Source organism: Artemia sp. Qi Xiang Cuo, chromosome 14, assembly GCF_049724085.1.
Source record: "Artemia sp. Qi Xiang Cuo chromosome 14, ASM4972408v1, whole genome shotgun sequence".
Lineage (NCBI taxonomy): Eukaryota > Metazoa > Arthropoda > Branchiopoda > Anostraca > Artemiidae > Artemia > Artemia sp. Qi Xiang Cuo.
The window spans coordinates 44686924-44700647 of record NC_142807.1 but is presented as its reverse complement, the minus strand read 5'-3'; the positions used below and the strand labels follow the sequence as shown (position 1 = coordinate 44700647).

The 13724-nt window shown below is 35.5% G+C and overlaps 1 protein-coding gene across 1 annotated transcript in view; it reads right to left on the bottom strand.

Moving 5' to 3' along the window:
* Positions 1 to 13724, bottom strand: part of LOC148944511 (uncharacterized) — a 154810-nt gene that overhangs the window by 122800 nt on the left and 18286 nt on the right. Inside the window, exon 2 of the mRNA XM_089099947.1 lies at positions 2712 to 2856. Coding sequence (XP_088956073.1) covers positions 2712 to 2856 — 145 coding nt within the window. The remainder of the gene's footprint in view (positions 1 to 2711; positions 2857 to 13724) is intronic.

Genomic DNA, 13724 nt, shown 5'->3' with positions numbered 1-13724 from the left:
AAAAACACACAAAAAACAAATTACAACACATTACACATAATCGAACAAATAACAAAGACGAGAAACAAAAACTCAATTATACACTACACTGCAGGTACGTAAGAAATTTTACTTTTTAAACTCCCAAGTACTGAAGAAACATAAGCAATATGATTGATAACTTCACTTCAACTAACCTAACCTACAGTAAAATACTTGACAACTTGAATTCATAATCAACGGACTCAATCAGCTGGACTAAATATGACAAAAGACGGTAAAACGACTAAATATGACAAGAGATGTACGAGCAAAACCAAATGGACAGCTATTTACTGCCTTAGCAAACGGTACTAAGGGTGGAAAGAAACTTTCTCGTTGTACCGTTTAATTTGTTCAATTATAGCTGCCATCGGGTTCGCAATTTTAAAATTTTTAACAAGGTGCGAAAATCTTGTCCACGGCGGGAGCCGCAACAAGAACTTCCCATACTTAAAAATCGCGAATCTGAGCTTTCTTTTCTCTGGCTAGGGAAAATTCTCCAAAACGGGCTTAGATGCAGGAAATGGGGAAGGGATACTGCGTTATAAAGTTGAGCCAGAATTAAACGGCTGAAAGGGATTTTAGATGAAACTACTCTACTGTAAGCAAAAGCCAGGCGTTTACGGAGATGATCAATAAGAAGGGAGCGGGTAGTTTTTAGATCCTTTCCAATTGTTAAACCAAGGTAAATAATTTTCGAGACAGGGGCTACAGACAGTTCTCCCAGTCTCACAGACAAGACATCTTCTTGGTGTCAGTTGAACAGAAGAATATCCGACTTCTGCGGGTTAAATTCAAGACCAATGCGACTTTTGATTGTAGGTTGGAGAAGGTGGTCTCTGTACCTGCGACTGTGCGGCTGAGGTTCAGAAATGTCATCGGCGTAGGCTATCATTGTAACGTCTATGCCACGAGCTACGCATGTTGTCTCAATAGTAGACTGTGATTCAATAATATAATTATTAAAGGCAAAAGGAGATTTGACCGATCCTTATCGATCCCCCGTTTTTACTGGGACTAAAGGGTTCCCTCGGTAGGACAGCCTCGCGTCTGGTGTATATTCAGTGAGGGCTCGACCATGGCCAGGAAGTAGGAGTTCAGCCTGTAGGTGGCCCTACATGTCTTTAATGGGTAGTAGGATGTCCTTCTTTACACCTCTCTTTCCCATATCCAGAATGAGTTGGCCATGGAGAAGTGAGTCGTAGGCAGGGCAGACGTCATGTAGACCTATAACAATGAACTCCTTTGATTCATCAGCGTCAATCAAGACTGAAGCCAAAGAAGAAATGGTGTGGTCGCAACCAAGACCCCTCTGGAACCCAAACTGGGAAGGGGGAGTCCAGCATTTTTGCTGGATTGCATCAATGACCAGAAGTTCGGAGATTTTGCAAAGCGTTGGTGCTTCTGTGATCGGTCTGAACAAAGCACATTCCGAAGTACTTTTTCCTTTCTTCGGGACTGGCCTAAGCGACCCAGTACTGAATGCCGATGGTACGAGTCCAGTGGTGAAGATCATCAGAAAGAGAAGAGTTAGGTGTCCTATGAAAGTCGGGCTGCAATGACTATTATTAGAAGTTCTTAGGAATTAAAAGTAGGTTTCGAAATCTCAAGTAGGTTTCAAAGGCATTTTGAGAAAGTTTCTGCCGAAATACATGTTCCAGGGTAAATGGACCGCTGATGGCAGATCAAATGAGAGGAGCTGTTTCTACGCTTTAATGCAAGAATAAGTGGGAGGAGCTTTTTGTTCGCAACGAGAATGAAGAGCCAGAAATTATCTGCGGTAAACTTAGTGCTATATCTTTATACTGTGGGTGGAACGATCGAAAATTAAATTCGTATTAAATTTTGTGTTAATTTTGTGAATATGGTTACTAGCGTATTTACTAAATTAACTTCTGTACATTCATCATCAAAGTGGGAAAAATGGAGGCAAATGACCAATCTAATAGTAATTAAAGAGTATTAAGGAATCAAAACTCATATTTTTCATATTTTACTCACTCCTCATTAAAGTTACTCGTGTATAATAAATTACAATGCATATTAAGGCAGCAGTTAATAAACTGTTCCAGGTTGGCAGTTAAATCGTGTTAAATTTGAAGTAAATATGAACTAAGTTGCAATTTTGACCTGGAACACATTCTTTATGAATATGGAAGTTCAGTTTTGTATTGGAGAGGTCTTGTTCCTCTCTGTGGTCTTGTGGACCACAGAGGTCTGTGGTCTTGTTCCTATTGTTTTCACTGGTTTTTCGTACTTTTTCTACTATTTAGCAGATTACAAATAATTTTTACTATTTCAGGAAATTACTGGATTTTTTATTTTTATTTTTAGGGAACCTTTCTTCTTTGTTTCAAAATTACAAAACAGTATAATATTTTCAAACTTTTATTTATTATCGTTTTTTAGCTAGAGACTACTGATCACAACAAAACAAAACAAAAAACCGAAGTAGTGTTGCTCTGTAGCAAAATGGCATTGAACAACGAAGCCAAACATAAAACAAACAGAAGTTACTAAAAATAAGGGTGGCATCCTTTCGACTGAAATATGTTGCCGTATGAATAAAAAGTTCTTTTTTTAAGCTAGTGTGTAATTTATTCTGACTGATTGGACCCTCTGCCAATGGGATGAAAACTGCCCAGGCTCAGGAACAATGATTGAATGACACAATGAATAAACAAACTTACCTAGTAGCCACGGTATAGCTTGAGTTCCAAACAGTGGTGACGAAAACGTAAAATTGCAATCTTCAACCTCTATTTTGTCTCCAATCTCTTCACTTGGAAAATCACAGGCGTATTTGCTCAAATCTTCATTCTCTCCTTCTTCTAGCTAAAAATATTTCTTGTCATTTGCCATTGATGAGTAATTGAATCATAACCGTTTCAAAATATTGGTTCCTAGAAATTATTCTTTTTTCTTTTAAAAAGGATGGAGCAATTTGTCTAAAAAAACAGTGTACCAAATTGCAGGGACGTACATACGGAAGAGGGGGCTTAGGACCCATTTTCCCCCCAAATCCTAAAAATATCTAAATTACAATTTTTGGCCATATCTCAGACTAATTACCGTTTTTATTTTTGCTCCTCCTCTCTAATTTTTCGGTTATTGGTCCTCCCCGGAAAAAATTTGGACACGCGCCCGCCTATTAACTGATCGTGCAAACTCGTAATTGTGCAAACAATTTTGATCTATTTTTAAAGGGTTAAACTTGGAGGATTATATTTCCTTGAAATACTGATAAGACTTGTATTTTTTTTCGAAATAGAATAAACAGAGGTATATTAATTTTAGTAGCCTCAACTTACTAATAGCCTATTGTTAAAGGCGATCTAAGGTTATCTGCACACTAGAAAGACTAGCTTCTACCTAATACAATGCTTCTCCTATATCTTACAAAAAACTGCTATTTGCATATCCAGGGTTCTGTTTTTAGGAAAGGGGATCTCACTCACTTTTTAAAGTATAAACAGTAAATCAATTTCGCTATATTGGCATTATATATCAATAAATTCAAATTTTTATTTCATGTTTCCTATTTCTGGAAGATGATTCTAAAACACTCTCCCTCCCAAGTGACAACACTCCCAACTAGTCAAATATAATCACTTATACTTATGAATAGTTCTGAAGTCTTGATCAGGGTTCTGAAGTTTTTTCCGTCTCACCTATCCCTTGTATAGCCTACAGTCTTTTTATCTTGCATCCCCTGTAAGATGTTTATTAGCAATTGCTCTTTTTGTTATGTTCACTGTATTTCAAAAAATACTTGAATCTAATCACAAACCCTAAATTACTTGGGACGAAAAAGTACAGTAAACTGATAAGAGAGAAGCATATTCTTTTCTGAGATGCATAAAAACGAAGTAACGCCATCTAGGACTACCCAGCAGTGACAATTGGAGACAATTGTCATCAATTGTTTCTAACTATGAAGACAATTGGGAAAACCTTATAAAAATTGAGTGTTTTTATTTATTCTTTTCTTTGTCCTGTACTTATTCAGATGTAAAAAACCCCTTTTGCTTAGAACAATGGGCATATCTTCAATTTGTTTTATTTTAAGCTAGCTTATGTTCTAAATCTACTTGTAACTCTTTTATGATCGATATAAATATATTCATGCTTTCCAAGTGCTAAACACTGAATGAGTAAACTTTACGTTGCTTAGAAAAGTATAATGTAACTAAAACAGGGTAAAACATCCAAAACTGAATTTTCTATCTGCCCTTTTCAAAGATAACATGGATAATATACTACTCGGGATCCTCATCTATATGACAAAGTCGCACATATTTTGTGGGAATTTTGAGAGATGGAAAGTATTAAAAACAATATTCTATGTCACATTTTAACAAAAAGCCACATTGAACATTTTTTTTTCATCGGGTTTTATGTATACATTCAAAAAAACAAAAAAAGTTTTACTAATAGAAGTGAAGTCCAAAGTTGAAAATTGAAATGAATAAAAATTATGACGATACAGCCTATACATCCTTAGACTAGCTCAAATAAACAGAATCATCATAATTTCCTTTGTAGGATTTTGAGAAACTATTGCTTTACGGAAAACAAGCAACAAACATAGTGAAAATAAGCAAGGTTTACCTCCAGGAGGGAAAAAAATTTTATGTGGGAGGATCTTTCTATGAAGGAAGTTTTCACGGGGGAAGGGACATTGCTATGAAGGGGCACCGGATTTCCCAGCATTATTTAAAAAAAGATCAGAAATTGAATAAAAACAAAAACAAGTTCTTTAGCTGAAAGTAAGGAGCAACATCACAACTTAAAAAACGAACAGAAAATATTAAGTATATGAATGGGTGCACCCCCTAGTCAATACCTCGCTCTTTAAGCCAAAGATTTTTTAGTACTTTCATAAGAGCTATTTATTCTAATTAATGGCCTTTGTGATTAAGAGGTCATTTAAAAAAAACTCGAACAAAATTCGAACTTCAGCTTAAAGAGCAAGGTATTTACTAGGGGGCAAACCCTCTGATATGTTTATTAAAAATATATGAATATAGAAGAACGTTACGTAAGTTAATTCGTAAGTTACGTATATTTATTACTAATAAAAACGTTCGTAAATAAAATTAAACAACTTTCGAGAAAGCCATTTAACCAAATAAAAGTAAAATTAATATGAAAATTTTGTTGTAATTATTCATGTACGGTGAGCCAAAATCAAAACCTGCATTAATTCAAAAACGTCCAAAAATTAAATTAAAAAAAAACAAGTTTTTTTAATCAAACAGTTCGTGGTAACGAATTTGTAAGTAAGGAACGACCCGGGTCAATGGTAACCGAAACTCTAGAAAACGGTATTTTGATACAAATAGATGCATCAAAATAATCAAATTTTAATGCTGATTTCAAATATATAAGCTTCATCAAGTTTAATCCTACCCATCAAAAGTTAGGCGCCTGAGAAAATTTGGCTGATTTTCGAAAAAAGGGGGAGAGACCCCCTAAAAGTTATAGAACCTTAATGAAAATCACACCATCATATTCAGCGTATCAGAGAACCCTACTGTAGAGGTTTTATGCTCCCATCTACAAAAATGTGGAATTTTGCATTTTTTGCCAGAAGAAAGATCACGGGTGCGTGTTTATTTGTTTGTTTGTTTGTTCTTTTTCCCAGGGGTGATCGTATTGAACCATTGGTCATAAAACATTGTGAGATGTCTCTTTGGGATAAATATAAGTAGTTCTAGTGCCCTTTGTAATATACCAAAAAAATGGAAGGTAACTAAGCCCACTTCCACGATCATTGTTTCCCAAAGTCTCCTGATCAAAAATTTGAGATAGACATTTTATTTAGCATGGTCATAAATATAATAAGTATATCTTTTAGGATAACTTAATCCCCCGAAGTTCCCGGGGGGAGGGCTGAGTTATGAACTAAAGTTATGAGCTTTACCCAGTGTTAACATATAGTATTGGTTATTTGGAAGTATACAGACGTTTTCAGGGGAGATTTTTCCTGGTAGTGGGGGGGGGGTTGGGTGGGTCGGGGGTTATGTGGGAGGATCTTTCCATGAAGGAAGTTTTCATGGAGGAAGGGACATTGCTATGAAGGGGACGCCGGAATTCCCAGCATTATTTAAAAAAAGATCAGAAATTTAATATAAAAAAACAAGTATTTCAACTACAACAGCAGCAACATCGAAACTTTAAACGAACAGAAAATATTACATATATATTTGGGTTCACCCCGTAGTCAATGCCTCGCTCTTTAAGCCAAAGATTTTTTAGTACTTTCATAAGAGCTATTTATTCTAATTAACGGCCTTTGTGATTAAGCGGTCATTTTTAAAGAATTAGAACAAAATTTGAACTTTCACTTAAAGAGCAAGGTATTGAATAGGGGGCGAACCCCCTAATAAATGTATTAAAAATATATGAATATAGAAGTTCGTTACGTAAGTTAATTCGTAAGTTACGTATATCTATTACTAATAAAAACGTTCGTAAATAAAATGAAACAAGTTTCGAGAAAGCCATTTAACTAAATAAAAGTAAAATAATATGACAATTTTGTTTTAATTATTCATGTACGGTGAGCCAAATCAAAACCTGCATTAATTCAAAAACGTTCAGAAATTAAATAAAAAAACAAGTTTTTTTAACTGAAAGTAAAGAGCGACATTAGAAATTAAAACTAACATAAATTATTCCGTATATTAATGGGGCTGTCCCATCCTCAACGCCGCGATATTTACTATAAATTTTTACTATTTCTCACAAATTTAATTTTTAAAACAATAAAAAAATTTAGCGTAAAGTGCGATCCGTTGAGGAGGGGACAGTCCCTTTCATATACGGAATAATTTCTTTTCTTTTTAAGTTGTAATGTCGCTCCTTGCTTTCAGTTTACAAAACTTGTTTTTTTTTATTTAATTGCAAGTAAGGAACAACGTTAAAACTTAAAATTTATTTTAAAACTGTATTTTTTTAAACAATAAAAAACTTTAGCGTAAAGAGCAAGGCGTTGAGGAGGGGACAGCCCCTTTCATATACGGAATAATTTCTGTCCGTTTTAAGTTTTAACGTCGTTCCTTACTTTCACTTAAAAAAACTTGTTTTTTTTTATTTTTCTCTGAAAGGATTTAAGAGAAAACTACTTTTGTTACTGAAAAGTCATTAAGCAGCACTTTTTTAAATGAAGAGTCATTAAGCAGCACTAAAAAATCACAGACTGATTACAAGGCAACTCACTGGTCTTATCATCTGTATTATCTATAGCTAGTAAAATAAGCTTCCTATTGTAGGAATGTAACTAAATAATATTCAAAATCAAGAACAAACAAATCACAATATAAACTTTAGAAAATTGGTTATCTCTGTCAATAGTAAGAAAAATTTTGAGTTATGATACCTATTAATTTAAAAAACTTCTTCCACAAAATAAGTTTTTCAAAGAAAAATAAAGAACTCCATTAAACAAAAAATGAGCAAAAATAAAATCAAATAATCTACCAAGCAGGAAACTACTACAAATCAGCATCGATAAAAAAATGAAACCCAAAACGAACAGAAATTACAATAATTAACCGAGTCAAACTTAAAACGGGCAGAAATTAACATAAGTTGGGCACAAAACCCCTATGCCTTCCCAAGGCCAGAACAAAACTTGAACTTTACTGAAAAAATATAAGTGTTTTTACTTTTATAACTTTAATAAATCAAATAATATTAACATTTTGATTACTAAATATCAGTATACGTACATTAACCTGACAATGCACATTTATTTGTATTTTTTCAGTAAAGTGCAAATTTTGTTCCAATCACTTTCAACTATTAAAAAAGGCACTAGCCCTTTCAATTTCCAATTGAATGAGCCCTTTTGAAGTTTCTACGACAACACTTTCAATAAAAACTTTATATGCCCCAGGGTATAACTTACAACTCTTGCCCTGAGAGTTCGAGGGGGAGGGGTTGTCATCCTTAAAGAACTAATTTGCAAAACTTTCAACAACGTTAAATAAAATGGCTATCTAAAAATTTTGATTGGATGTGTTTGTGGAAAATGTGGGCGGGAGAGGGGGGTTAGTTGCCCTCAAATCACTTTTGACTATTAAAAAGGGTACTTTCCCTTTGAATTTCCAATCGAATGAGCCTTTTTTGAAGTTTCTACGACAACGCCTTCTATAAAAAACTTATATGCCCCCAGGGCATAACTTAAAACCCTTGCCCTGAGGGTTTTGGGGGAGTGTCCTCCTCAAAAACATATTTTCTATCTGGAAATCAACTACGCTGAACAAAATGGCTATATGAAAATTTTGATTGGATGTGTTTGTGGGAATGATGGGCGTGGCTAGTTGCCTTCCAATCACTTTCAAATATTAAAAAGGGCACTAGCTACTCCAATTTCCAATTGAATGAGCCCTTTTCGAAGTTTCTACGACAACTCCTTCGATACGAAGTGCTCGGCTGAAGAAAAAAAAACACATTGTGCTCACATCGTTCTTTACTTAGGCAGCGCTGGCGCGCTGCCTATGATTTCTGAAACTAGTCTTCAATCCCAACACTACCCGCACGCATAGACTAAATTTTGTCTGCAAATAGTAATGATTTTTAGATTATAATCCACATTATGAGGCTATTAGATTATGGCTAAATTATATTAAATCATAATATCTTTGAATCATTATCTAGCAGATTACAATCTACATATCGCAGCAAATAGCCAAATTTAAATCATGTAAAACAATCTTGAAACGATTTATTTTTTCTATAGTAAATAACATGATAAAGTGCTTGTTTTTCTACGCTTCAAAAATAATCTTGGTTTTGGGTTTCAAACAGTTTGTAGTAACGAACTTAAAAAATAAGGAACGACCCAACTCAACAGTAACCGGAACTCTAAAAAACCGAAATTTAATACCAATAGATGCATCAAAAGAATTAAGTTTTTATGCTGATTCCAAATATATAAGTTTCATCAAGTTTAGTCTTGCCCATCAAAAGTTACGAGCCTGAGAAAATTTGCCTTATTTTCGTAAAAAGACAGAAACACCCCTAAAAAGTCATGGAATCCTAATCAAAACTACACCATCAGATTCAGCGTATCAGAGAACCCTACGGTAGAGGTTTCAAGTTCCTATCTCCAAAAATGGGGAATTTTGAATTTTTTGCAAGGAGAAAGGAAGAAAGATCACGGATGCTCGTGTTCATTTGTTGTTGTTTTTTGTTCTTTTTTTTCCCAGGGGTGATCTTACCGACCGAGTGGTCTTAGGATATCGCAAGAGGGCTCATTCGAACGGAAATAAAAAGTTCTAGTGCCCTTCTTAAGTGACCAAACAATGGGAGGGTATCTAGGCCTCCTTCCACGCTCATTTTTTCCCAAAGTCACCCGATCAAAATTTTGAGATAACCATTTTGTTCAGCATAGTCGACAAACTTAATAACTATGCCTTTAAGGATGACTTAGTCCCCCACCGCCCCGGGGGAATGGGCTGCAAGTTATGAGCTAGGCCCACTGTTTGCATATTGTATTGGTTATTGGGAAGTATACAGACGTTTTCAGGAACGTTTTTCTGGTGGGGGGGGGGGGTTAGGGGAGGGGATTACGAGGTAGGATCCTTCCGCGGAGGAAGGGAAATTTCTATAAAGGGAAAAAATAATTCTATATCTTTACACATTAATATTTTTAACATACATGTTTCTACTCGAAATATTTATTTTATTTTATTCAATATAGGAGAAAGCCATAGGCTTGTCGCCACACAAACACAAGAAATGACAGTTCAAACAGCAACACTGCAAAACACAAAATAAAAAATGGATACAAAAAATATTCTTCAGTAAAAAACAACTATACAACTAACTATATTACAGAAACTGTTTTCCATAGAACTCAGTTATAACGACAACACTCTTAAATGTTTGCACCGAGTCAATACCTCGCTCTTTAAATTTTTTTAGTACTTTCAAAACAACTATTTACTCTAATTAAGCAGTGTTTTTGATTCAGGGTCATTCTTGAAGAATTGGAACAAAATTCGAATTTGAGCGTAAAGAGCGAGGTATTGACTAGAGGGCGAACCCCCTGATATACGTAATAATTTCTGTTCGTTTTAAGTTTTGTAGTTGCTCCTTACTTTCAGTTGAAAACACTTGTTTTTATTACTTAATTCATTAAAGCGCTAGTTTTTCAAAATTCTTCAAACATAGCAAAATACTATGATTTATTAATTTAACTAGTTTACAGATACTTCGAGTAGAAACAGATCATAGGCAGCGCGCTACCGCTGCCTAAGTAAAGAAAGATGTGGGCACAATGGTTTGTTTTTTTTCTTCAGCCGGGCACTTCGCATCGAAGGAGTCGTCGTAGAAACTTCGAAAAGCGCTGATTCGATTGGAAATTGGAGTGGCTTGTGCCCTTTTCAATAGTCAAAAGTGATTGGAGGGCCCCTAGCCCCCCCCCCACGCCCATCATTCCCCCAAACACATCCAATCTAAATTTTGAGATGGCCATTTTGTTTAGCGTAATTGATTTCCAGATATAAAAAATGTTTTTGAGGAGGACACTCCCCCACAACCCTCGGGGCAAGGGTTTTAAGTTATGCCCTGAGAGGATATAAGAACGATGTTGGCACAATTTACTATGTATTATTTTTTTCCTTTAGAGCAGAGCACTTCATATGGAAGGGGTCGTCATAGACACTTCAAAAGGGGCTCATTCGATTTGAAATTGAGAATTATAGTGCCCTTTTTAATAGTCAAAAGTGATTGGAGAGCAACTGGCCCCCCCCCTCCACGCCCATCATTCCCCCAAACACATCCAATCAAATTTTGAGATGGCGATTTTGTTCAGCGTAGTTGATTTCCACATAAAAAATATGTTTTTGAGGAAGACACTCCCCCAAAACCCTCAGGGCAAGAGTTTTAAGTTATGCCCTGGGGGCATATAAGGTTTTTATACAAGGCGTTGTGGAAGAAACTTCAAAACATGCTCATTCGATTGGAAATTCGAATGGCTAGTACCCTTTTTAATAGTTGAAAGTGATTGGAGGGCAGCTATTCCCCACCACGCCCATCATTCCCCCAAACACAACCAATCAAAATTTTGAGATAGCCATTTTGTTCAGCGTAGTTGATTTCCAGATAGAAAATATATTTTTGAGGAGGAAAATCTCCCACAACCCTCATGGCAAGGGTTTTAAATTATGCCCTGGGGGTATATAAGTTTTTATAGAAGGTGTTATCGTATAAACTTTAAAAAAGGCTAATTCGATTGGAAATTCAAAGGGCTGGTGCCCTTTTTAATAGTCGAAAGTGATTGGAGGGCAACTACCCCCCCCCCCCCTCCACGCCCATCACTTCCCCAAACACATCCAATCAAAATTTTGAGATAGCCATTTTGTTCAGCGTTGTTGATTCCCAGATAGAAAATATATTTTTGAGGAGGACACTCCCCCACAGCCCTCAGGGGAAGGGTTTTAAGTTATACCCTGGGGGCATATAAGGTTTTTAAAGAAGGCGTTATCGTAGAAACTTCAAAAAAGCTCATTCGATTGGAAATTTAAAGGACTAGTGCCCTTTTTAATAGTCGAAAGTGATTGGAGGGCAACTAGACCCCCCCCGTGCCCATTATTCCCCAAACACATCCAATACAAATTTTGGGATAGCCATTTTGTTCAGCGTAGTTGATTTCCAGATAGAAAATATATTTTTGAGGACGACACTCCCCCCAACCCTCAGGGCAATGATTATAAGTTGTGCCCTGAGGGCATATAAGGTTGTTATTGAAATTTTTGTCGTAGAAACTTGAAAAGGGCTCATTCGATTTGACATTCAAATGGATAGTACCCTTTTTAATAGTCGAAAGTGATTTGAGGGCAATCAACCCCCCTCTCATGCCCACCTTTTCCCCAAACACATCCAATCAAAACTTTTAGATAGCCATTTTATTCAACGTAGGGTTGCACAAATGAATGTGCACTGTCAGTTTAATATACATATACTGATATTTAGTAATCAAAATGTTAATATTATTTGATTTATTAGAGTTATAAAAGTAAAAACATTTATATTTTTTCAGTAAAGTGCAAATTTTGTTCTGACCTTGGGAAGACATAGGGGTTTTGCGCACAACTTATGTTAATCTCTGCTCATTTTGAGTTTGGCTCGGTTAATTACTGTAATTTCTGTTCGTTTTGGGTTTCATTTATTTATCGATGCTGATTTGTGGTAGTTTCACGCTTGGTAGATTATTTGATTTTATTTTTGTTAATTTTTTGTTTTATGCAGTTCTTTACTTTTCTTTGAAAAACTTATTTTGTGGAAAAAGTTTTTTTTAATTAATATGTAAAAAATATTGATCTGTAGAGGTATAGACATATATAGATTGAAACATTATTCGCTAGTTTAGCTCTCTACTTCAATCTAAGTTTTTATTATTATTATTATTAGGAGTAAACAGGGTTTATCAACCGCAAAAACGTTAATAGCAGTGAAGAACGTCGAATCAAAGGGTTGATTAACAACTTTAAATTTTGTATCAAACAGTTCGTGGTAACAAACTGTAAGTAAGGAGCGACCCGGCTCAATAGTAACCGAAACTCTAAAAAGCGGAATTTTGATACCAATAGATACATCAACAGAATTAGATTTTAATTCTAATTTCCAATATATAAGTTTCATCAAGTTTAATCTTACCTATCAAAAGTTATGCGCCTGAGAAAATTTGGCTGATTTTCGAAAAAAGGGGGAAAGACCCCCTAAAAGCTATAGAACCTTAATGAAAATCACACCATCATATTCAGCGTATCAGAGAACCCTTCTGTAGAGGTTTCTAGCTCCTATCTACAAAAATGTGGAATTTTCCATTTTTTGCCAGAAGAAAGATCCCGGATGCGTATTTATTTGTTGTTTTTTTTTGCTTTTCCCCAGGGGTGATCGTATCGACCCAGCGGTCCTAGAATATCGTGGGAGGGCTCATTCGAACGGAAATTAAAAGCTCTAGAGCCTTTTTAAGTGACTAAAAAATGGAGGGCAACTAGGCCCCCTCCCACGCTCATTTTTTTCCCAAAGTCACCCGATCAAAATTTTGAGATAGCCATTTTGTTCACCATGGTCAAAAATATTGTTACTATGTCTTTTAGGATGACTTAATCCCTCGAAGCCCCCAGGGGGAAAGCTGAAAGTTATGAACTTTACCCAATATTAACATATAGTATTAGTTATTGGGAAGTATACAGACGTTTTCAAGGGGAATTTTTTCTGGTAGTGGGGGGTGGGGGTGGGTCGGGGGTTATATGGGAGGATCTTTTCATGAAGGAAGTTTTCCTGAGGGAAGGGACATTGCTATAAAGGGGGTGCCGGATTTCCCAGCATTATTTAAAAAAAGATCTGAAATTAATTATAAAAAAAAACAAGTTTTCCAACTGAAAATAAGGAGTAACATCAAAACTTAAAACGAACAGAAAATATTACGTGTATGACTGGCTTAACCCCCAAGTCAATACCTCGCTCTTTAAGCCAAATTTTTTTTAGTACTTTCATAAGAGCTATTCATTCTAAGTAACGGCTTTTGTGATTAAGGGTCGTTTTTAAAGAATTGGAACAAAATTCGAACTTTAGCTTAAAAAGTGAGGTATTGACTAGGTGGCGAGCCCCCTAATATACGTATTTAAAATATATGAATATAGAAGCTCGTTACGTAAGTTAATTCGTAAGTTACGTATATT